Source organism: Haliotis rufescens, unplaced genomic scaffold, assembly GCF_023055435.1.
Source record: "Haliotis rufescens isolate VD_foot unplaced genomic scaffold, xgHalRufe1.0.p SCAF_19, whole genome shotgun sequence".
Lineage (NCBI taxonomy): Eukaryota > Metazoa > Mollusca > Gastropoda > Lepetellida > Haliotidae > Haliotis > Haliotis rufescens.
Genome location: NW_025963879.1, coordinates 18,311,638 through 18,337,866, shown reverse-complemented (window position 1 = coordinate 18,337,866; position 26,229 = coordinate 18,311,638). Strand labels below are relative to the sequence as shown.

General features: G+C 38.9%; 1 protein-coding gene across 2 annotated transcripts in view; it reads left to right on the top strand.

Moving 5' to 3' along the window:
• LOC124137536 (zinc finger protein ush-like) overlaps nucleotides 1-25,473 on the top strand; it is a 53,278-nt gene extending 27,805 nt beyond the window's left edge. Inside the window, exons 2-7 of one of the 2 annotated variants that reach the window (XM_046503876.2) lie at nucleotides 3,265-3,315; nucleotides 18,219-18,664; nucleotides 18,942-19,059; nucleotides 19,518-19,733; nucleotides 20,127-20,297; nucleotides 20,679-25,473. In XM_046503876.2, the coding sequence (XP_046359832.1) occupies nucleotides 3,265-3,315; nucleotides 18,219-18,664; nucleotides 18,942-19,059; nucleotides 19,518-19,733; nucleotides 20,127-20,297; nucleotides 20,679-23,551 (3,875 nt within the window). In that variant the 3' untranslated portion in view covers nucleotides 23,552-25,473. Of the gene's footprint in view, nucleotides 1-3,264; nucleotides 3,316-10,011; nucleotides 10,301-18,218; nucleotides 18,665-18,941; nucleotides 19,060-19,517; nucleotides 19,734-20,126; nucleotides 20,298-20,678 lie in introns of those variants that run through there. The other variant, XM_046503877.2, reaches the window with a different exon arrangement.
• Nucleotides 25,474-26,229: the final 756 nt, after the last annotated feature.

Genomic DNA, 26,229 nt, shown 5'->3' with positions numbered 1-26,229 from the left:
AACTGCACAATGTATATTTCATGAAGATAAAATATGGTTTTTAATGTGCAACAGCATCGGTTATAAGTATTAAATATGTTTGGTACCGCCTTGACTTCTTCAAGCGCGAGTCTGTATTGTGAAAAGTCTGGTCCACTACGGTATATATCGTGGTATTGAAAAGGCTTCGACACAAGCGGGCGAGAAGAATGCCGTCACATACACTCCGGATTTGAGTACGTAACAAGCAATTTCCGAGGACTGATAGTTAAACAATATCGGCAATGTCAATATTGCATCCCAGATATAACGAACTAGTCATAAAGGTCTTGGAAACTATGATTGGGGTTAACTCTGGTAGATGTGATACCCGTGTCTTGGCCAGCGCTTGAGATTAATACTTATATTGGTCAAGTGGTCCAGTACTTGTAAACATGATGCACCAGGTATCTGAAACCTAGGACCAGGGTGCCGTTGTACAGAGCGATCTTAGCTCTAAGGTGATCGTAACTCCCATACCTTAACGTAGACGTACGACAGTCGTAGCGCTAGGGTTGTTTTGTACAACGGCACTCAGGGTCTCGTTTCAATAAGGATCTTTGCGCAAAGATGATCGTATTTCTCCTAACATAAGCTTACATCGCTTTGTGGAACGATACCCAGGGCATTTGTATTGTTCTGAAATATTGTGGAAGAAGTAATGTGTACTTATTTCATATCTAGAGCGGAAGGTTCGGGTTCGATGCCGGCCGCGTCATACCAAAAGACGTTAAAAGATTGTACTTGTTATTACCCTGCCTGGAGCTCGATATTAAGGCGTTAAAACAGGACTGATCGGCTCGGAGTCAGTATACTGTGTCTGAGTGGGGTATTCATGTTAAACTGCGGCTTGTATCTCAAGTGGGCTAGCACTATAAAATAGGCATTAGTCTGGACAAGCAAGCACACACACACACACACACACACACACACACACACACACACACACACACACACACACACCTCAGCTTATTTCACATCTATGTCACAGACCCATCCATGTACAATACAAATGCAACAAAATTCAGGTAGTTTAGTACATGACAATATTTACTAAGGTGTCAGGATGTTACATGGCTCATGGGCTTATTTCATAACAGTAGGAGATGGAAACACATAAATGTCTCATAAAAACTCTATATGTGTATGACAGTGGGATATTGGATTTATTCATGTTGGACTAGGGGAACATACAATACAGTCTAAGGTCATTATAACAACCGCATAGACCACTGAGGATCCGGGGTAGAATAAGTCTTCAGCAACCCATGCTTGCAGTAAAAGGCGACTATGCTTGAAGTAAGAGGCGAATAACGGGATCGGGTGGTCAGGGTAGCTGACTTGGTTGATGCATGTCATCGATCCCAATTGCGTGCTCATGATGTCAATCACTGGAATGTCTGGTCCAGACTCGATTATTTACTGACCGCCGTCATATAGCTGGAATATTTGTTGAGTGTGGCGTTAAACAACAAATAAACGTAAAAATAAAAACAAACTTTAGCGTTTAAAGGACAAATAACCCTAAAAACTGGCGTGAACACTTTGCACACCGACAGGGAGTTACACAGTAAGCACAGTATGCCTCCATTAAGGAAGAATATTATTGAAGTCAATTCTTAAATAAATCAAAATAGTTTTATTGAAGTTCGTCTACTTTAGTGTGCACAAAATGAAAGGAGTTGACAGTTTCTGGGTCATGTCGCTGGACATAATGACCTCACCCCAAAGTCTCCATGGTCTGGTGGTTCTGCTCAGTGTTGGCCTAGACGCTGCAATTAGTGTGCTGTGTGAAACTGGGACATTGTCTCCACATAATTATGGTAATCTTTGGTAATTATGGTAATCTTTTAGTGCTTGATTGGTTTAGATAATCAAACTTGGGTGAGCCCACAAGCATAATATGGAATTGGCTGATTCAAACCTGCTAGGATTGCAAAGGATGATCAAGAGCCATGTGCATCTTTATACACCTGTAGTCTCTTATATTTGCAGCTTTATGCTGATGTTGATCATTATGGTATGATTTTAGACATTCATAAATTCGTGGATGACAATGTAGCTTCTTTGAAATTTTGTATTTTGTGTTTAGAGGGCTGCTTTTCAGGGTGGTTACATGTGAAGCCCATTCTTGGTGTCCCTCTGGACATAATGATATTGCTATATTTATTTGTTTGTTTATTTGTTGTTTAACACCACAATATTCCAGCTGTATGACGGCGGTCTGGAAATAATCGAGTCTGAACCAGACAATCCAGTGATTGACATCATGAGCATCGATCCACGCAATTGGGATACGATGATATGCATCAACCAAGTCAGGGATCCCCTTATATTGCTTTAATATAGGTATCATATGATTGTACTCATTTAATCACTGTATGGCGTTTGAGGACCACTATTGACCTTTGTCCTTGTGAAGGAGGCAGGACTGAAAAAACAGCTTTCGGAAATTAAAATAAGGTTTTCTCTCTTAACGTTCTGTTTCCCACTGTTTGTTTGTTTGTTTGTTGCTTAAAGCTGCACTCAGCAATATTCCAGTTACATTGGATATGACGGCGGTCTGTGAATAATTAAGTCTGGACCAGACAATCCAGTGATTGACATCATGAGCATCAATCCACGCAATTGGGGTTAGTTGTGTCTTACGACAAGCATGGGTTGCTAATAATCTATTCTAACCCAGATCTTCTCAGGATCTGTGTCCCGCTGATACCTACCGGTATCAGTACAATATTTCAGTTATATCAGGCCTGGGTGATTTAATATGGGAGGAACCCCTCAGGACACAGGTAGAATGTGTCCCCAGCACCCCCATGCTAGTGTTGGATAGGGGGTCAGGCTGGTGCCTTGGTTGATGGCATGTCATACCTGGAGGGGATGGATCCTTGCTCATGATATCAATCACTGGATTGTCTGATCCATTATTTACAGGCTGACATCATATAGCTGGAATACTGATGAGTGCAGCCTTAACAACAATTATACAAATAATATTGGAGGGAAGGTCAAAGTGATTCAAGATGTAGAGGTTGATCAAAACAACATCATCAGCATGGTATGTAGTGCTGACAGACTGGGGAAGATCTGGAAATGAATCCAGCGGATCCTGGCATTATTAAGGGAGGTAACTCTACACTCAGAGTAACAATGCCTTAGACAACTGGACCACTAAGTCCTTTATCTATATGAAAAGATGTGTATTGTATTAATTCCCATCAGATAATGGTTACAATCATCTTTCAGTGTCAAGTGATGAGCCCTCTATCAAGGTTGAAGATGGAGGACAACCAGAAGGTAGGAGACCCAAAAACACTCTCAAACCTTACTGCTTCCCATCTATCTAGATTGAAATATCCTGGGACCCGTTTCACAAAGTGACCATGGCTCAAAAACATCCATGGTTGGTCTATGTCAGAGTACCGGACGGTCGTAGCACTTCAAATGTTTTGTGAAATGGGGCCATGAAGGGATTCTTGGCAGAATAGAATTCTGGGGCCCGATGGCTGGTTTCCTGTCTATGAATTACTGGCTTGATTATTTACAGGCAGTCATAATAATTGAGATAATATCATAGAATGCAAGAGTGGATCAAGCATTTTTGAAAGGGAGGGGTTCCAAATATGAAAATCCTCTCTCAGATAGTTAACTGCCGACAACATTTGTTTGAAAAAAGACAGGGGGGGGGCCTGAACCTCCCCTTTGGATCCGCCTTAGGCATAGCAAAACATTAACTCACACGTTAAAAGGGCTGATGTTGTATGAGTACTTGGGCTGCTTTTAGCCCAACAATGCATCAACGTCGTGAAAATTGTGTCTTTTGCAAATGCTATATTCATAAGACTCCTGAAGTGATATTGCTGGAATATTGCTAAAAGGGCCGTTGAACCATACCCACTCACTCACCATTAATAAGACTAACCACTCATATAGCATCATGGAAAGATTAACATGTTGATTTTCTTTGACCAATTTTAGCACCAACACCAGATGTGTACTTTTTATACACCCCAGGCAGCTGAGAATGAAAATGGGTAATTTTGTTAGTGTTTTGAGCATGCACAGAGTGTATGGAAGCTAGCACAATACAGTAAACTACGGTTATCATGAACTCAAAGGGACCAGTAATTTTAGTTCGTTATAACCGTATTGTTATAAGCATACATGCAGCATATATACAGCTAATGGCTGTGACAACAACAAAAAGTTTGTTATATCTGCCAGTTCTTTATAAGCGTGTTGGGTATGAATATAGTTTACAGTATATGTACATACATTATTACTATTTATTATTGTGTGTGGATATCCCAACAAAGGCCACGTTTCCACAGCAAATTTCACAAGATAATGAGATACACACAGACAATATTTATAGATAATGACCAAGGAGACAAGATATATTGGACAGTGCCTGAGTGTCACATAGTCACATTTCCTATCGGTTGCTAACAGCCAGTTAGATTCCTATCTACGTAATGTAGATAAGCTGTGGAATCCAAATACCACATCAAGGTTGTCAAAATGTCGTCATTACTATAATCAGAGTCTGCAGCCATTTTGAAAACCACAAGACTCCCTTCCCAACACAATCACACACACTTTTGGATGGGCGTCGTATCAACTTTTGAGACTGCAGGGATGCAGCGTTGCGGGAACCGTGTACTACCTGACTACAGCCTGGTTCTCTAGGTCGCGCCAGCGCAGCATACCCAGGGAACCGGGCTGCCCCGATTAGTGATAATATACAAGGACACCCACTAAAAATTCTAAAAATTCTACTAGCTCTTAGGATACGAGGCTAACATTTAGTCTATGAAATCTTATATTACACAATATCCTTCTTGACTCTAAAAAAAAAATGTTCTCTATGCTGATTTGTGGAATAGAGTTAGCTAGAGCTGGCTAGACTTGTTTTTGTATGCGTTTCTAGATTATTGTTTTTTTTCATAAAATATATATATTCCACAGTCATGGTGCAAGACTATTAGGATACCTTCACCATTAGATAAACTTTCTCAGGCTAGTGGGCTTGAGCCGAATTGCATCCCAGGAAAGTCAATCAACTAAACATGATTTTCCTTGGATATATCATCCAAGGCCCTGCATTGTCCGACCTATGAAATTTTAATTCTCTTAACTTGTTAAAACTAAAGGAATCAAGTACTAAAGGTAGAATGAGGATACTGCATTATATTATTTAACTAAATGTGTTTTTGGTTGCTATTTGTGTGAGTGCCAGATTAGTTTGGTACATCTTTTAACAGACTGCTTGGTGGAAGCAGATGGAACTGTTCCTGGTTGCTTTTGAAAATACAACAAAATTGAAAGTTGTTTACCAAAAAAATCAAATCAGTCCACCATGAGGCAAGATAATTGAAACTGTATGTGAATAATATTGGCTGTTAAAAGTTCAGGTTTGTTTGACATATAATATTCAAAACTCAACTCAATCAAGATCATGTTTATCAGTTTGGGGGCAGTCATTAGTCCTGCACCATGACTGTGGAATTTATATTTTTTAGGTATTTTCTAGTTTTACTAAATGCCTAGGCAAGTCAAGATCAAACTAACCATCTCTAGTTTGCTTGAATCCACATATGAAAACAGCAGAAGAGGACAGGCTCTTTCGAAGACATTTAAAAAATATATATTTTAAAGACACGTTTTCATTGACTAAGTGTTAGTCTAGGCGTTCATATGAACAGATTCTTACATTGAAAAGTAATTCAGAAATGATTCCAGTTGCTTTTTATACAGATTAATAAGTTTTTGTTTAGTTTTAAATGTATTAATAATAATAATAATAATAATAATAATTATAATTAAAAGAACATATTTGACAACAAGACATGATATGTTCCAATCATTGCAATGATAATCGAGCTTTTTATCATATATATTTTTTTTAATTTGAAAAAAATTCTCCAGCTCTTGACCATTAAAAGAAATATAATTAAAATATTTCAGAAATAGACCTTCACTTCATTAAACGGGTGTTTTAAAGTTTTATTTCCAAAAGTTGTGTTTCTTTCATGTTTGTACTGTTATTCAGCTGCCATCCAGTAGGGATGGAAACTTGGTGCCTATCACACATTGAGCAGCCTTTACTTCACTGCAACACTTTTATAAATATATTTCCTAATATGGAGAAGAAATGATTTTTTTAGTTTTTTACAGGTCAGATTTGTTTTATTCATATTCATAGTGGTAGTATTTGCTCTATGGTGTTTCGATTCATTGATTAAGCAAAATCTTTCACAAACTGTGAGAGATCTCAATCTGACTCTCCTTTTGAAAAGGCCCTTTTATGTATAATTCCAATTCAGCATATTGTCAAAGGTACATGGAGATACAAATGTATAAATGGTTTTGGTAGTGGCTGATGATATTTGGAATTGGTAATATCATTTACTCAAATTAAATATTCATTTAGTATGGTCAGTTCCAACACAACGTATGTGACACCATCGCTTACGTGTGAATGTGAGTCTATTACAATCCTTATAACTCTGATGTCTAGATCAGTTTTTTTACAGTGGATTTCAGTAGTGATATATGGATTATTTTTACTGAGCTCACTCCGAAGAAAATGGAGATTTTAATACAAGCATGTATGTCATACAGATTTTATGAAATGAGTGACCAAATACTTGTATTTTGTATTATTTCTTATTCCTTTTGAGCTCCCCTTTAGAAAAATGCACTCCTCATGACCACCCTCTTAGGAAACCACAATCGTCACATGACGTCAACAATCTTCAGCTAACACTTCGTTTCAGTTAACGTCATTCTGACCTTACATCTCAATAAGATTTGAATGATGTCATTCTGACCTTACGCAAAAATAAGTTTCAAATGATGTCAACAATGCTGTAGTAAATAATACACTGGCATGTGTGAAGCGGTAGTGGTTCCAGTGCACACGTACAATTTGTATAAACTTGGTTATTTCTAACCCTATGGGTAACAATTAAGTTTCTTAGAAACTAGAGTAACACCTTCTTGTGGAGCACTCATCAAGCATACGTATACCTGTTGAATTAAATTTTTCTGTCACAAATGCAGTATTTCGAGGCACACAGAAAAGTCCAACATATATTTTTGATCAGTATTTGGGTATTCTATTAACTAGTGAATTATCTAGTGTTGTTCCAATTTATCAATTTATTGATGATTGAGTGTTTTCAGTTTCAGTTTGATCATGAAAACTGTGACTGATTAATTTGTACCAATATTAATTTAGTGAGTGAGTGAGTTTGGTTTTACGCCACTTTTAGCAATATTCCAGCAACACAAAAAATGCAATAAATTTATTATTTTTCTATTTTCATTTATGATCAATCATTAATCAACAACTGATTGTTTTTTTCAAACCAATGATCAATCTTTAAAGTCCATCAGAAGAATTATCTAAGGAATACGGACCTGTCATTAGCATTACTTCAAATAAAATGTCAATGGTTGAGAATAACCAGTCTCAATCATCCACCCAAACTGATTCCCCTGGGCGTACAAGGCAAACTAGTGATGAAAATTATATGAAAGGATCACTACAAAACAGTGATGACACCAGGTGTTCGCACATCACAAAACAGTGATGACACCAGGTGTTTGCGCACTACAAAATCAGTGATGACACCAGCTGTTCGCACACCACAAATCAGTGATGACACCAGGTGTTTGCGCACTACAAAACAGTGATGACACCAGGTGTTCGCACATCACAAAATCAGTGATGACACCAGGTGTTCGCACATCACAAAACAGTGATGACACCAGGTGTTTGCGCACTACAAAATCAGTGATGACACCAGGTGTTCGCGCACTACAAATCAGTGATGACACCAGATGTTCGCGCACTACAAATCAGTGATGACACCAGGTGTTCGCGCACTACAAAATCAGTGATGACACCAGCTGTTCGCGCACTACAAATCAGTGATGACACCAGGTGTTCGTGCACTACAAATCAGTGATGACACCAGGTGTTCGCGCACTACAAATCAGTGATGACACCAGGTGTTTGTGCACTACAAATCAGTGATGACACCAGGTGTTCGCGCACTACAAAATCAGTGATGACACCAGCTGTTTGTGCACTACAAATCAGTGATGACACCAGGTGTTCGCGCACTACAAATCAGTGATGACACCAGGTGTTCGTGCACTACAAATCAGTGATGACACCAGGTGTTCGCACACTCCAAATCAGTGATGACACCAGGTGTTCTCGCACTACAAATCAGTGATGACACCAGGTGTTCTCGCACTACAAATCAGTGATGACACCAGGTGTTCGCTCACTACAAAATCAGTGATGACACCAGGTGTTCGCTCACTACAAATCAGTGGTGACACCAGGTGTTCACACACTACAAAATCAGTGATGACACCAGGTGTTCGCGAAAAAGGTCAGCATGTCCTGCTATACCGGTAGCACTGACAACTCACACAATTTGTTAAAAAAAGGGGCGGTCGGGTAGCCTAGTGGTTAAAGCGTTCGCTCGTCACGCCGAAGACCCGGGTTCGATTCCCGACATGGGCACAATATGTGAAGCCCATTTCTGGTGTCCCCCGCCGTGATATTGCTGGAATAGTGCTAAAAGCGGCGTAAAACCATACTCACTCACTCACTGTTAAAAAAAGGATTCAAATACTTCTCTGGAAGGAACAAAAAAGATGTCACCAATAAACGCCCTCTTCCACAAAGGTATTTATGGGCATCTTGGCAAGGCACCTTGGCTTCAGTTTATGCAATTCTCTTGCATATGTTGATGGCCAGCTTGTCTGATATAAACGACACATCAGATAACACTTTTTTATCGTGCCAGTTTCTTTTACTGTGCCTGTTTATTGTTATATATGCTCATTGCAGGACCCATATTGGAGACATGATTATTTAACTGATAAGTCATATATGTTTGTTCAATGTATTAAAGAATTCCTTTAGGGGATATTTGTGTTGGAGACAGCCCTAGCATCATTACATAGCCTCCAAGCCAACTCAAGTGTATATCTCCAGTAAGATCTGAAAAAGGTTTGAAGTGAATCAAGTGGTTCTCCCCCTTCCTTGGGGAATGCAAGATAGTCTGTAATGGGTGTGTGCTGCAAAAACCTACACAGGGAGCGCGATAAGCATGCTTTATGTCAAGTCCAGTGATTACAATCAGTCTGGCAGAGGGTTTATCTAGGGGAGATAACTCTGCAGCACTCCTCCACCCCTCTGGCCCAAGATAATACAAATGCCACAATCCATATAACTTTATATCGTTTGTTTCCAACGCTATTGTCCATTTCTGGCACTGACCATCTCAAATGTGGTAATTCCTTTACTGTGTGATTTGTCAAAAATACTTAAAGATTTTGCAGTTTGTAAACTGATAAATAGAAGATACATATTTTTATTACATTCTTGGTATAATTTTGAGTTATTTTTACTCCGCTGCACAAAGATTTTCTGATATAACATAAGGAAAGTTATCTCTTTCTCTACTAAGATCTAACCTTTTATTTCAGAATAGCAAGATAAAGGTGGAAAGATTACTCATCATGTTTATTGGTTGTGGTTATGAACTGATTAGCATAGGGTTGTCTGATCTAGTGCTTGACTCTACAGTATGGTTATCTTAAACAAGTTTTGAGGTCATCCTCTCAGATGTGTGGAGTAACGAGAGGTGATAAACATGCGTAATTGCCCTCAGTAATTAGACCAGATTGTTGTGATTAGCATTGTTAGGGAGGCAGGAACAGCTACAAGCACAAATCTTTCCCAGTGCTGTTAAATAATTTTCACATGAGAATTTTTACACCTACTTAGACAAACGTTTGAATTTACAAAACTGTTTCTATTCCCACAATGATTTAATTTGTTTAAAAAGTCATCGAAAGATGACATCAAATGAATCATAAATGTAAACGCTAACTTGTTCTTTTTATATCTGGCCAAATGTACTAATAACTGAAATGTCAGATGTGTATTGTGAGCAATTAAGGAAATTAATGTCTGTATTTCAATGCATACTCTTTGGGAGTTTTACAGCATTAATCTGAGTAGTGCGTGCCTGTGTTATTCCATGCTCTGCAGCTAGCTGACTTTCCCCCAAGCTATGCATGTAGCGTGGAAAATGAAAACCAGTCTGACAATCATATGATAAGGGCTGATAAGTGGAAGGGCTGGGCAGCCATGAACTGATAAGATAGCAGTGGCAGTGTTCTCCTTCCCTGCGCTAACTCCCTGGCGGGCTATACGACATAGGACAATAGGCCGTATACACTGATGAAGGTAAACTTTGTGTAGACATGGGGCAATAGGCTGTATGCACTGATGTAGGTAAACTTTGTGTAGGACATGGGACAGTAGGCCATATACACTGATGAAGGTAAACTTTGTGTAGACATGGGGCAATAGGCTGTATGCACTGATGTAGGTAAACTTTGTGTAGGACATGGGACAGTAGGCCATATACACTGATGAAGGTAAACTTTGTGTAGACATGGGGCAATAGGCTGTATGCACTGATGTAGGTAAACTTTGTGTAGACATGGGACAATAGGCTGTATGCACTGATGAAGGTAAACTTTGTGTTGAACATAGGACAATAGGCCGTATACACTGATGATGGTAAACTTTGTGTACAACTTTGGACAATAGGCCGTATACACTGATGATGGTAAACTTTGTGTACAACTTTGGACAATAGGCCGTATACACTGATGATGGTAAACTTTGTGTACAACTTTGGACAATAGGCCGTATACACTGATGAATGTAAACTTTGTGTAAGACATGGGACAAGAGGCCGTATACACTGATGTAGGTAAACTTTGTGTAAGACATGGGACAAGAGGCCGTAAACACCGATGTAGGTAAACTTTGTGTAAGACATAGGACTAGAGTAACTAAAGTGCGGGAACAAGTATATAGGGGTGGGGGAGAAGTATTAGGGAGTAACTAATATGGGGGATAAGTATGGGGGAGTTATAGAGGGAAAGACAAGTATGGAGGAGTAAGTAACGGTGAGACAAGTATGGGGGAGTAAGTAAGGGGGAGACAGGTTTGGGTGTTAACTAAGGGAGACAAGTATGAGGGAGTAACTGAGGGAAAGACAAGTATGAGGGAGTAAGTAAGGGAGAGACAGGTTGGGGTGTTAACTCCGGGAGACAAGTATGGGGGAGTAAGTATGGGTGAGACAGGTTGGGGTGTTAACTCCGGGAGACAAGTATGAGGGAGTAACTGAGGGAAAGACAAGTATGGGGGAGTAAGTATGGAGGAGTAAGTATGGGAGAGATAGGTTGGGGTGTTAACTCCGGGAGACAAGTATGAGGGAGTAACTGAGGGAAAGACAAGTATGGGGGAGTAAGTATGGAGGAGTAAGTATGGGAGAGATAGGTTGGGGTGTTAACTAAGGGAGACAAGTATGAGGGAGTAACTGAGGGAAAGACAAGTATGGGGGAGTAAGTATGGGGGAGTAAGTAAGGGAGAGACAGGTTGGGGTGTTAACTCCGGGAGACAAGTATGAGGGAGTAACTGAGGGAAAGACAAGTATGGGGGAGTAAGTATGGGGGAGTAAGTAAGGGAGAGACAGGTTGGGGTGTTAACTAAGGGAGACAAGTATGAGGGAGTAACTGAGGGAAAGACAAGTATGGGGGAGTAAGTATGGAGGAGTAAGTATGGGAGAGATAGGTTGGGGTGTTAACTAAGGGAGACAAGTATGAGGGAGTAACTGAGGGAAAGACAAGTATGGGGGAGTAAGTATGGGGGAGTAAGTAAGGGAGAGACAGGTTGGGGTGTTAACTAAGGGAGACAAGTATGAGGGAGTAACTAAAGTGGGAGATAACATGGAAAAGTAACGGGGGGGGGTACAAGTATTGGGGAGTAACTGAGGGGGAGACATGTATCGGGGAGTAAGTAAGGGGAGACAAGTATGGGGGAGTTTGTATTGGGAGACAAGTTTGGGGTGTTAACTAAGGGAGACAAGTATGGGGGACAAACTAAAGTGGGAGATAATTATGGGTGGAGTACCTCCTGTGAGGGGGGACAAGTATTGGGGAGTATATAAATGGCGGGGGACAAGTATAGGGGTGAAACTAAAGGGGGACAAGTAATGACGAGGACCGAAAGAGGGGGACACATGTTGGAGAGAAGGAAGTGGGAAGGGGGCAACACTAAACAATGAGTGTCGGGGAAACCTGATCACACCAGTAGATATAAGTAAACTTTCCATCAGACAGGGGCTGGGAGGCATTCATTAGGCTTTGAAGTTGTGTTAAAATCTCAGTGTTTCTGATAGAGATCTGAGCTTATCCACAAAGAAAAGATTGAGAATGGACTTTGAACCTGATCTGTCAGAGATTACCTTTATCATATTTATCTCGATAAAAATAAACACATCATGTGAATTCCTGGACTGAGTGGTAGGCAGAATGAAAGACGATAGGGAATATTTGAGGCAGAAAAATGCTGGCATTATGTAGAGGCAGGACAATGGACGTTATCACCCAGACATAACCGGATCCCAAATTTTCTTTTGATACCAGATGCGTATGTTTAGCACAGCTTCTCTCATATGGAATGTTATTCTGCACCTTGTTGTAACTGAAGGCATTTTTAAAGCTTTGAAGGAGGTAACATTTTAAAAAAAAGATTTTGTTTGTTCTACTCAAGTGCGTACTTTGATTTTGTGTTTAAAATTTCTAATTTCCTGTAATTACACGATGTTAATCTCAGATTAGAGAGCATGTGCTTACTTGGAGGAAGACAGTAAAATGCTGTAAGGCATTGAGGTGATGGAGTAAACTGTGTTAAATCCAGTACCTCAGAGTCGCTGCTGTTCAAGTTGCACATGTACATGATATTGATAACATGCTGATTTAGGAGGTTTTATTGTGATTTGATAACCCGATGGACCAATCAGAATCAAGTAATTTCCAAGTTTATGGTAGAATAATAATTTCATGTATCGTGAAGGATATGTATTTATCATGACATGTATTTATACTTTATTTTCTCAATATTTTTTTATAAGAGGTTATATAATGGTGTTTCACTATTTGTGTTAACGTGTTGAAATCCGTAGAAGTAACTTGGAAAATATTGGTTGAGTATACAGTAAAGTACGGTTATAACTAAGTTTAGTTTGTAATAACCGTAGTTCATTATACGCATATATACAGCATATATACAAATAACCGGGACTAAATAATAAGTTTGTTATATCAGTCAGTTCGTTATAAGCGTGTTCGTTATATACATAGTTTACTTTACTGGAACTGTTAGTAAAAGGACAGTACAATGTGATCTTTTATTTAATTGTTGCTTCATGCAAGCATTGACTTTCATTGATTAAAGAACCTGATACTGTTTGGCTAATAATGTGTGCTGAGCTTCCAGAGCAATTAAATTGTTCATGGCATCGCGTTAGGTGTAAGTGTTGGCTTAGGCGATGTCTCTTAATCTGACTGTTGTACAGTTGTTTACATATTCTAACATATATATTATAGTATCGTGATAATGCACAAGTAAGTGGACATTCGTAAGGAATAATGTGCGAGCCCGCGAAGAAGGCAAGTTTAATTGTTTGTAATGATGTCCAATATATCTGACTTTAAATACAGCATCAAAGTAACAAAAACTGTGTACTGAGATTTGAAATACAGTCTGAAATTAAAATAAATCAATAAATACATGAAAATAAATACAGCACAAATATACTGCTTTGAAATTTCATGCTGTACATTCATAATACATGAGAATGTTTAACTTTGTGCTCCGATATCTGCGCTGTATTTGAACTAGCCTGTATGTTGGTAGTGCATGTGCATTTGTGAGATTTGATCATTGTAGTAGGTCTGGGATGGGTAACTCGGATACCCAGGTCGGGTGGGTACTGAGTAGGACCCAGGTACCCACAGGACTACCCGGACCTGTGGTTAGTCAGGTGATATCGCATTTCTGACTATGCACCCATTCCTTCTGATTTTTCATATGGTTGAATAAAGATATAACTGAATTCAACTTCAGTGTATGAATGACCACATTGTTTAATATGTGTATCTATATATGTTTTGCCAGGGCTATGCTAAAAATGTTCCCAATCAGACATTTTGAGACATCTCCTGAGACCTACAGTAGGTACCCGGGTTTGGACTCTTAAATTTGGACTCTCCCCAGCCCTACATTGTAGCCAGTACCCTCATAATGCCCATGCTCAGAATTAATGCATGAGATAACAATTTGCATTGCAGAAAGAATGTCAGTAAACTGTCAATTTGTTACAGATATTCTAAAGTAGAAACAAAAGTGTTATCATAGCTGTTTTTGTAACAGAAAAAAATACGAATAATGCAGGATTACTAATTATCTGTCTCTATAGTCGTTTCAATTCATGTTGAGAGTCACTCATCATGGCTTGGAGAGGATAAATCAAGTTCTTATTTTTTGTCAGTTGTTATCTAAATGCCATTAATAAAATTTAACTGATTCGGCTTATTATCCGAAAACATGAACCTGCCACTTCCCGCCTTGTATTGAGATGGCATTCCATAACTTGAACAACTTTATAAAGCAAATATTGTGCAAGTGTGTATCTCAAGCAATCAGAGATTCCCTGAAAGAGATGAAATTCTCTCAGTTAACTTACACATACAACCAAGCCAGTCTCTGAAATCTATAGCTGAGCACACTTGCTTATTTATTTACTTAAAGAATTCTTTAAAAACTTCAAGTAAACAGTATCAAATTTTGTTGATAGCCTCAGATGATATGATCTCGAGTAACAGAGCAGAAATTATTTAACAGAATCTGATACAAGTAACTCCCAACATAATGTAAATAGGCAAGTTTATTATCAGGTTTGGGCAAGGCTTTGTCAAATGATCTGTGAGTATGATAACGGGTTTTCTTGTTGAGTTATGTGTGTAGTTTCACCTCTAGTAGATTAGAATTCCAATCAAAGCAATAAGCTGACTGGTAAAGTAGAGCAATGAATTCAAATATATTTGCTCATATTGAAGTTTTCATGCCAAAATATATTTGGTAAATTCAAAATGATAAGGATTAATTGATGAGTTTTTGTTTGTCACAGGAGAGTAAATGGTTTTAATAGTCCAGTGTAGGGTTATTCCATATGGGATTATTACATGGTATGGTATTAGCGTGTTTGTTTCCTTGTTTGATGATAATTGATGGAAGGCCCTGAACTGTTGAAGGATTTTATAGACTACTCAAAAAAGTTGAAGACCACTTGATTCTTTCATATTACTATAGTTAATCTGTCATGATGAGTAACTACATTAATATGAAGGAATTGGATGGTTCTTAATCTTTTTTATGCCATGGCAGACCTACTATAATAGGAAAGAATCAGATTGTCCTTAATCTTTTTTGAGTAGTATATGAAGTTCATCAAGTTTACAAACCAAATAACTCAAGTAACAAAAGACTTGAAAACAATACATTATTCAACAATAATTAAGTAAGCTTAAGTGTATGAGTTGACAGCTATTTCACTATCTGTAGGATCTACTCTCATACCATTTGAGATCTTTGAATTTCCAGTACTTAATTCTGCATAACTGGTCAGTAAGTCTACAGAACTCCTTTCATGTGTATCTGTATTTGTATGGAGCTGTCTTCATGAGCAGCAATTTCTAAATGAGAGTTCACCAATTAACTAATTAAATTCATCGGCAATTTACAATCACATGAAGAACCAAGTGATTTCTTGTTGAACCTGATGGCAAGCATTGTCGACAGTCTGTTTATGATTCTGAAATGCCTGACTGCACAGCTAATTCAATCATCCTGTATATTCTGAATCTGACCAATGTGAAAAAGGCTCCATTCACACTACATGATACATAAATGCTAAGATGGTTCTTAGAGCTCTAATCATTTTTATCCCCCCAGCATATAAAGCAAGCAGATGTAGTCATCATCTGGTCTATCTGTCGGTCCATCCGGCTGTGTGTCCATATTTCGTTTCCAGACATAACTTGGAGCATACATTTCATCCAGATTTGTTGCATACATTAACCAGGGGCTGAAGTAGTGCCTTTTGCTTTGAGGGAGGGGTAGGGGGAGGAGGGGGGATTTGTCATCTTGTGACTCTTGTAACATTTGCAACCAAAACAATATACATTGATTTCTTTGAAAGTTTACCAACTTAAAGACAACGGATCTATCTTTTTTTAAGATTGATCCATGAACATTGTTAAGAAATAAGTAATGACACCCAATTCAAATTTTGAATGCTGTAATATAATTTTCACTATCTCCCTGAAAATAAGATATCATAAAAGAGACATTTCGAGAAAATTCAATATTCTATTCTATGAATTTAACATAAATTGTTATATTTTAATCATATGTATAAAATATCAAAGCAAGATAAGTCTCCATGTTTCTAGAACATTAACTTGGCAAGCTATAAAAGCTTGATAATGAGGATACTAACTTATTCATGCAATGAAAATTTGTTTCTCCGTTTGTGTAATTGTTGAAACATTAATGAAGTCTATCAAACCCCACGTATCATAAACTTCCAAGCCTACTTTTCTATGGCCTGTAGCTGACGTTTGCCTGCCAGATAGGAGCTTTCTGCGATAGTGACTAACGGGTGAACCAATGCTTGAACCGAAGAATCCGTGCAATCAGCCCTCAGCAGGCGTATCTCTTCATCTTTGGACGACCATCATTTATATTCAATGATACACAAACTGACTTGCCTATTTCTTAACCTAACATATCAGATTATGCCGCAATTTTTTTATTTCTTCAAATGCCAACAGATTGTGATGTTTTTGAAAACTGTTTCAGTGCCCATCGCAACAATGCTTCCCTATTTCAGAAACAGTTTATCTAACTGATAAGTGCTGTCTTAAACTTTAAGAGAGTTTTATCAAATATGGAGGCAATTTAATTACCAGATAAATCTCTAGTATAACTCCTTATGTCTTAATCTCTCAGATTGGAGGGGAAATATCAGAGAGACATTTAAATCGAACTGAATGTATGCTTGGAGGGGATGCTATTTGGTGGCGAAGATAGGCATTCTTGAATATTCTGAGTTCGTTGATGATACCATAACATATAATTTCACAACGTATCTCTTGTCTGATAATATAATCAATTTGGTATTTCAACAAAAAAGAATCTAAGTTTATGATTCATGTTTTGAAGATGAAAGTTCTTTTTGCATCAAACGAAAACACTTTATTTCCCATGAACACTGATTACATTTTTAGATACGTAGAAAACGACAGACTTGCTTCTCATAACAAAAAATTGTTTTTTTCATTTGGATATTCCAGGTGTGTACTGAGCAAGTTTCCTGTTCAACCATGCAATGTACTAGATTATGATATGAGGTGTGTTACAAGTGATATGTGTAATCCTATCCTATAACTAATGACTTGTACAAAGCATTGTGTGTGATACATTATGTTAAAAGTTTGGTTTACAGTTCCACCAAAGTAATATTTCCATGAAAACCCATTATGGCCACAAAATTATTTTAGCTGGAATTTTTCAAGATAGCAATTTGAATTTTCAGCTTTGTCTCTTGTATTTCCGAGATATTATCTTGAATGTTCAACTATTTTGAATTTTCAACTAGGTATCTTGAATTTTGGACGATGCCACAATACCAGTCTGTTTCTTACTTTATGGACCAGCCTACACTAAATTTTTCAATACATGAATAAAAATGCTCTTTTAGATTGAAAATGTGATTATTTTAACATTTAATGTGTAAACCTTTAGTTGAAACATTTGTTTCAAGTGTTTTTTGAAGTAAATTAAAATCAAAACAATATTAATTTTGTGTCTGCCCCTTGACATATTAAACAAGGAAATTGGTAAAACCAGATGTTAAATTTGTCTTGACTACCGGTAATCAAGAAAAGATAAAATGTGCCCTAATAGTGAAATAATAAAACTGTAGGGATAGAGCTACCGTATATATATTTACCGTGTAAAGATAACCTTTTTGTATCTCCATACCAGTGATATGGTAAAGGGCAATTATATCAATATATCAAATTTTATGGAAACTTGAACGTGTCTTGTTCATATCCTCCCTAGGGCTGATAATGCTATAAGAAATCAAATTAAGTTTTTCAATGGTTTCTTCTTCTGTTTAAAGTCAATTTTATGTCATGGTTCACTCAAGCCAGATTTTCAAATGAGAATTTTTTGTCAGTTTCAGGAAATGGGGAAACAGCTGGCGAGGGGAGTCCTACAAGTAGTCACCACCAGGGGGAGAATCAAGGGGAAATCACCCAGCTATCTTCACGCTGCATCCAGTCGCCAACACCATCTGACTTAGACCCGAGTGACCGCCATACAGAGACACCTGGTGGGAAGGAAGATCAAAACAATATGTCAGACATGGAAAATGTGCAAGTAAAACAGGAAGTAAATACAGATTCATCAAGTCCGACAATGTTACAGGGCTTAGCAAATCAACTGCAGCTGCCAAAAGATGTTCTGTATTTGAAACGAGTTGAGATAACAATGCACGGAAACACGGCTGTGTGCTGGGTGGTCTGTTGTGCCATTCCACTCCAAGCTGGAAGCAGTTTGGGACCCTTTCAAGGGGAGGTAACCTCAGCCGATAAAGTCAGAGTTGGCGATTTGATACTACAGGTGAACATCATTCTACTAAATTCTATGCCATTTTCTTGCAGATGATTAAACTCATAATTATATCAAGTCTATGCTACAACAATATATGAACTATGAACCCTCTGAGGGGAATTTTGAATCTGAATTAAACGCTATAATATTTTGATGGAAAATCCATTGCTAGATATGTATAGTATTTTCAAAGGGAGGAGTCAATTTTCTAAGCACATCTTGATCATTCAGTCATAAAACTAGCAATTATTGAGCAATATGTGATGAGATATATTTTATTTCTCAGTTTTCTGGGAAAACGGAGCCGATACTTGTGAATGTGACCGCTCAGTCTGGGGCCTGGCTAGCCTTGCTGAGAACTGCCACCAACAACACTGTCAAAAACACTTGTGTACATCTTGAAGGTGAGGAAGCTGTTGTTTATCCCGGTACTGGGTCAAAGACAAAGGCTCAATGATTGGTACAAGTGACGATTCGAGTTAGAATAGGTCTTCAGTTAACCCATGCTTCTTGTAAGAAGCGACTAACAGTATCGGCTGGTCTGACTTGCATGTCTTCCAGCGCCAATTGCATAGATCTTTGCTCATGACGTCAATCACTGGATTGTCTGGTATAGACTTGATTATTTACAGACCACCGTCATTTAGCTGGAATATTGCTGAGTGAATATTGTGTTTTCTAAGATGCTTATCTAAATGATCCAAGGTGTCGAGAGTAGTTTACCCTGCAAATAAAGTGCACTTTTTTAGTTCAAGGCAAAACTACACTACACAGGGGGTAGAGCAAACTTTATTTCTTAAACAACTTTTCTTTTCTTTGTACAGAGTGAAATTTAACATAGCTGTCACTGTTCTTTCCTCAGGCGACCGAATATGGTGTGAGGTTGTCTCTGACTTGGAGGAAGGCTCAGAGCTGATTGGCTCATTCCTGTACCATGTAGAAAATGAATCTCCCCCTCCACATTCGGAGTCCCCAATACCAGCCCCTCCCCTGCCACCAGTACAGGAGGAAGAACCAGTCAAACCAGAACCGCCTCCAGCACCTGTGTCAAAAAGGTCAAGGTCACCGACAAATCATGGTGAGCACAATGTCAAAATTAGCCCTTGCATTTACCACTTAACTCTCAATACGCTCAATGCAAATGTATTTGCTCAAGACAAATACTGTCTATCTTTCAAGTTTTGTTATGATTATGTTTTTGCTCAGCAATATTTGATGCATAGGTGTAGCTTATGGTTGCTGGTGTGGGTGCAGGTGCAAGAGAGTGGGTGAGTCAGAGAGTAAGAGCCAAGTAGTGTTTGTACTTGTTCTTCATGTGTTTGCATCATATTGCTGCAATTTTGCTAAAATCAGTGTGAGACATCCACTAACATCTAGAACTCTGCTAATCTTGAAGGCATCAAGACCATGCATATTAACACGGTCTCATTGTGCTAACATTTGAGTATGCCTGGTTTATTTTTATTTTCAGCTGCCCTTATTTATGGTTGTCCATTCTGCAGTGTGAGATTCAGTAGTCCAAGGACGCTTCAAGGTCATCTAGCATACTACTGTTCAAAGAAGCCCCCAGACTTGGGTGAGAAAACTGCCAGGGAGGGAGAAGGCAGCAGTCAGAACGCTGACGATAATGACACAGACGAGGGTAAGAGATGGACCTGATCCTGACTTCTCCAAACCATTCCTGAAAAATTCCACTGAAAAATTTCCAAGAAATTTGACAGATTGCAGAAATGTGTTCCATTTCAAACAAATTTTTGTGTGTCTTTAAGGGGCATAACTATTAATAAAATAGCAAACTATCTATTGAACACTGAATATGACAAAATACCATCCAATAAAAACAAGACAAATTTTGAGGAATGCCATGGTAAATGAGGTAATTTTGGTTCATGAAAATTTACATGCTTTGGTCGTATCCTTCCTATTATTTTCTTTGATGTGTGGTAGAAAGAAATACAAAGTAAAAGTACTTACGACAAAACCTGCCAGACCTAAGTTTTATCAAAGATCCTATTTATTTCAGACTCTAAACCAGATGCTTCAGTGGCAATGGATGAAGACGAGAAATCAAAACTAAAAAGGCCTTTGGAGAGTGATGGTTCTTCCTATAAACAGGATCAAGATTCTCCACCAGCTAAAGTTTCCAAAATGGGTCAAACGTTCAAATGTCCCCACTGTTCATACACAGCAGACAAACTGTCAAGCCTTAACCGTCACCGCCGCATCCACAACCGACCTTCAGACGACACTGATGATGTTGGGAGTGTCCCGGTACCCCTAAGTGAGACCTACTGCAAAGACTGCAATATACAATTCTCATCTCTAAGCACTTTCAAAGGTCACAAGGAATTCTACTGCAACAAAAGAAATGGATCTGACCGATCGGAAACCCCAAAGAAAGAGTCGTGGGAAGACAAAATCGGAGCTGAAAGCACGTCATCTCATAGTTCTCCTACTTCACAACCATCGGAGCCACACAGGAATATTTTCCTCCCTTCTGGGCCAATCATGACACAGACTGTTATTTCTGCTGTGTCATCTGCTGCTGTAATGCCAGGGCAGACGGCAGTTATATTTGCTGCTCCTGTTATGGCAACCAGTGATATGGGTATCACCATGCCAACAGTGATTGTCCAACCGGTAATTGCTCCTCCTCCTGTGTGTTCTTCATCTGCTGCCTTGAAAGAACCTCCTCTGTCTCCAACAAAAGTACCAACTGAGGCACACCAGAAGTCAAAATCGGCTGCATTGTGTTCAGAAAAACCTCTGGACTTGAGCACAAAGAAAGACGACAGTCCTGAGAAAGAGAAATCTCCAAAGAAGATCTTAAACATGGCAAAAGACTCTCTCAAACTCATCACGAGTCAGGCTATTCTCAAAGAATTTCCCTCACTCATAGAGTGCAAGTCTCCACCTTTAACCTCCCCGAAATCTGTTACCTCCAACCACTCAAGATCACCTCACGAAAGTTCAAGGTCACCCCAGCTAGCTTCAAGATCTAAGTCACCACAGAACACGTCACCAAGTTTGTCATCTCGGTCAAGGTCACCGGAGCATATACGACACAGAACAAGTCCGTACCTACAGGGCCTAGCCCCCCACTTCCTGCCGATGTCTGTGGCAGGCGTGACAGCCCAGGCAGTTGCAGCACTGCAGCCTCCCACAGCTGTAGCGACCATCAGCAAATGTGGTGACTGTAACATAGTGTTTTACAAACACGAAAACTATCTCATCCACAGAGAACACTACTGTTCAGGGAAAAAGGCAAAATTTTCCTCTCCCCCAAAATCAGAGAGTTTGAGAAGCCCAAAGAGTAGTTCCGAGTCCGGTTCCCCAACACGCACGGAAATGTTGACTTCTAACACTGACCAACAGAAGGAAGCAGAGGCAGACATAGATTCATCTGAGGATATCTATTATCGCTTCTTTTGTGTCCCTTGCAAGATCAAGTTCAGCTCAGCAAGCACTCTGAAGGCTCACAAAGAGTTTTACTGCCCACATGGTAAGGATAGTGGTCACTCCATAGTCATTCAAGCTACTGAATCTAAGGAAGAATCTCCTACACCTAAAACACCAGTTACCCCAGAAATTGTGGACTTCCGATGTGATAGGTGCGAGAGTGTGTTCACGACATCGCGCCTCCTGAAGCTCCATCTGTGTAGTGGCGAGTCCACAACCATGCCGCTCTTTAGATGTCCACATTGTGACTACGTCACTCAGACTGATACCAGACTTTCAGACCATATGAAGGTACATGCGCCAACAAGGGCATTCAGGTGTACTGTATGTGGTTACCGTGGCAACACAGTTCGGGGGATGCGAATGCATGGAAAAAGTCATATTGACAATGGTGAAGAGTTCACCGACGATAGCATGATAGAGTATGAAGAACCAGCGCTGATGCCCATTCAGACAAATGGCCAGACCTCCCATGGCCCTGTGGACATGGAGGCTGAGCTGATTAGATTAAAGAATGAACCATACAAGAGACGCAGATCTCGTAAATCATTTGAAAAGACGGAATACATCCTCTCCCCTGGTTCACTCCAACAAACACAACACTGCCCGGTGTGTCGTGAGGCTTTCCCCAATCTGAAGTTCCTCAATGTCCATATGCGAATCCATGAGATGGCCCTGAAATACCAGCAGGACTTGCTCAAATGCCACAAGTGTTCATACTTGGCCAAGTCAAAAGAAGACCTTATATTTCACATGAAGGACATCCACACACCTCCACAGTCAAGCCCTAGTCCTACAAGCCTCAAGACATCTCCCACCCCCGAGCAAAGACCTCCAAGTCAGGAGAGGATAATACACATAAAACAGGAACCTATTGACCCTGGATTTGATGCTGCTTTTGAGAAAGATAAGGACAGAGAAAGGGATCTTTCCCCTTCCAGTCCAAATAAAGAGAATGTAAAGCGTGAAAACATTCAGGACAGATCCTACACCCCTAAGTCTGATGGTACGCAGAGTGTACGAGCATCTCCATTCTCTCGTGTGTCCCCCAACTCCCATCTCTCCCCGCTCAACCCTCCCGCATCACCCCCTATCAAATCTCAACCCAAATCGCCCATGGATGGAGCCTCCAACGGATCAGGGCACGATAGGCATTCTCCGGATATTTCCCGGAAGGACATGTCAAATGGCTCCGGACCACATTCCATTATGTTCCCTTCCGGGCCTGTGTTTCCATACTTCCTGATTCCACCCTCGAGTGTGGGAACATCAGTTGTCTCCCCTGAACCCACCTCACCAAAGACAGAAAAAGGTCCAAAGTATTGCAAGAATTGTGATATTAGTTTCACGTACCTGGCCACCTTCTTGGCCCACAAGAAGTATTACTGTACTGCAGCCAAGACAAGCGAGGAACTCAGTCCCTCTGCCAGTGCTTAGCTAGTCTACCAGGTTTGGTTACGAAAAGGAATGTGTAACTAATCTCTCAAGTGATTGGTTGAAATATTTGACTGTGTAACTAGTCATGCTGTGTGATTGGTCAAGCTTGAGCATGTCCCTACCTCTTTCACACCTAACAAATCAGAAAAGGAGGCATTGGTCAAGAAGCAAACATGAATTATTATATATATATTATTACTCAAACTTACCGTACATGGTATAATTAGCACTCTCCCCCACCCCATTTATTTATCACTGTTATTTATATCTTATCATTGCATACTTGCATACATTCTGATAAGAGTACCTTATATATTATTGAGTATAGCAATCCTGACCAAACACAATGATTCCAGTGAATCCTACCTTATGAACTGATGAGCTCTCAAGTCACCAGCTATGTCAAGGATGTCAAACTATGAAACATTGTACAATGAAACCCTGTCATTCTGGATCCTGTCAATCACTGTCAATTTGTCTGGATTAACAAATTTCTGGATTTTAGAATTGTGGTTACACTGTAATATTACATATAAGGTTTAATGAGGTTTCAGTGTATTATAAGAATGTCTCCCAATAAGTGCTCCTTTAGTTTCTGACATGGTTAGTCCAGGGTCCAGATTAACAAAGTGTCCCTGTATTGTAACACATTCTCCTTATAAGTGCTCCTTTAGTTTCTGACATGGTTAGTCAAGGGTCCAGATTAACGGGTGTAACTGTATTGTAAGAAATGCTCCCAATAAGTGCTTCTGACTTGCCCAGGGTGCTAATTACATCTGATATGGTTTATATTTGTGCTGTGTTTGCCTGTTATCCAGGGCCTTCTTGTTGTTACCCTGCTGTTGTATAACATGGTCTGATAGTGCTAATATACAGAACTTTTGTCGGTCTTTGATAGGTGTCTTTCTACTTGACCTATGCGCGTGCACACACACACACACACACACACACACACACACACACACACACACACACGCAATTCATATTGAATCTGCAATATGTATGTTACTTTTAGGTACTTACAGTTATGTGTGTATATGTAGTTGTTATTTCTTGATAACCTACTCTGTCAATTCCATGAATATGCATTGTAAATCGGTAATACATCCTAACTGCCATATCGCCTTGCAAATACTGTCAGGAACATTAACCTGGTAGCAATAACAAGACTTCTATTTCATATACATGTACCACATGGTTAATTCAGATCACAGACAGTGATACACTATAAGGTATTTGTTTGTATGTTTGGAAGAAAGATTTTGAAGTAGAACAAATTGAAATTAGTCTGAATGTGTCAGAACATTTGAAATATGACCAATAATTATTTTTCTTCTTCACATGTTGTAGGCCATAAATGCTGTTGGCTTCCTGACTGATATCACAGGAATCTGAAGTTCTGATTAAAATAAGGAAAAAAGGATCTTTTTACTATCAAACATTCCTCTCTCTATATATAAACATATACTGAATAAAAAAGGTTAGGGATCTTGAATATTTTGGGGAATATCTGTTTGTAGTTAAGACTGAGCACACAATTTTATTAAAGATAACCGCAAATATTCATGATCCCTAACTTTTTGGTTTAATATATTTATCTTCAAGTGGCAGTTAAAAAGCTGTAGTATCAATGACGATATCAAGCTGACTTGTGGATTTCAAATTTTGTATTCCTTCAATGGAACATGTCTACACAGATGATAGTACATTTACCAAGTTCATCACTTGATAAAGGTTCTAGCTAGCATTTGTACTGAAACTTCACATTATATAAAGAAGTGGAAATCTATTATATAAGTTAAGATATACCGTATTCGATGTAAGAAGCGCTCAGGGCGCTCTCAAAATAAGAAATAGGGGGCTCTTATTAGAATATTATTTTGGTTGAAAGATAGATTTCGTGGTTTATGCTGACAGAATGAAATGTTTATATATGACATATTTTTCATGAATTTAATTGCCCCTTATTAAGGGTGCATATAACAAACTCGTGTGTATTATACGCGAATAAATAAGTCTTGTGTACATTGATCAATCGGAAGGGGTGCTAATTGGGATTGTTCACTAGCCAATATATTAGCAAATATCGCCTTGGGCGCTTATTAGAGCGGGGCGCTTATTACGTCGAATACAGTATTTATGTAGAAAGAAGGAATGGGTAGTGAAGAGGCTTACAATTCTTTTATTTCAATTAAACTTGAGAATCCTGTTCTGCAATGATCTGTTCAGTACTATAATCTCAGCTTTGGAAATGTATAGATCTGACTACACCTTGAAATGTCCATACACTGCCACATTGAATATACACCTGTGTTTACACTGACAAGGAAACCCTGTAGATGTTATTGTCACCTTTATCAAAATATAGTCAATGGTTTCATTTCATTCAACAATTTTATATTTAATATGTTCAAAACAAAATCAGAAGATAGGTTTAGCTATTTTTTTCAATTCATTTGGTATATCATCTGGAGAAATTATGATTATTGATAAAAAATATTTGAAATTCTCTTTTTAGCCCAGAATGTTGACATGTAGCCATGCAGAATGTTAGGGTCGACATTTGATAGATATTATCATTATTATAGCGATAAACTACATAAAAACTAAATTTGAATATCTGAGATATATAAAAAATATATTGTTTTGTGATAGGGTATCTCGGTGTACAATACCAC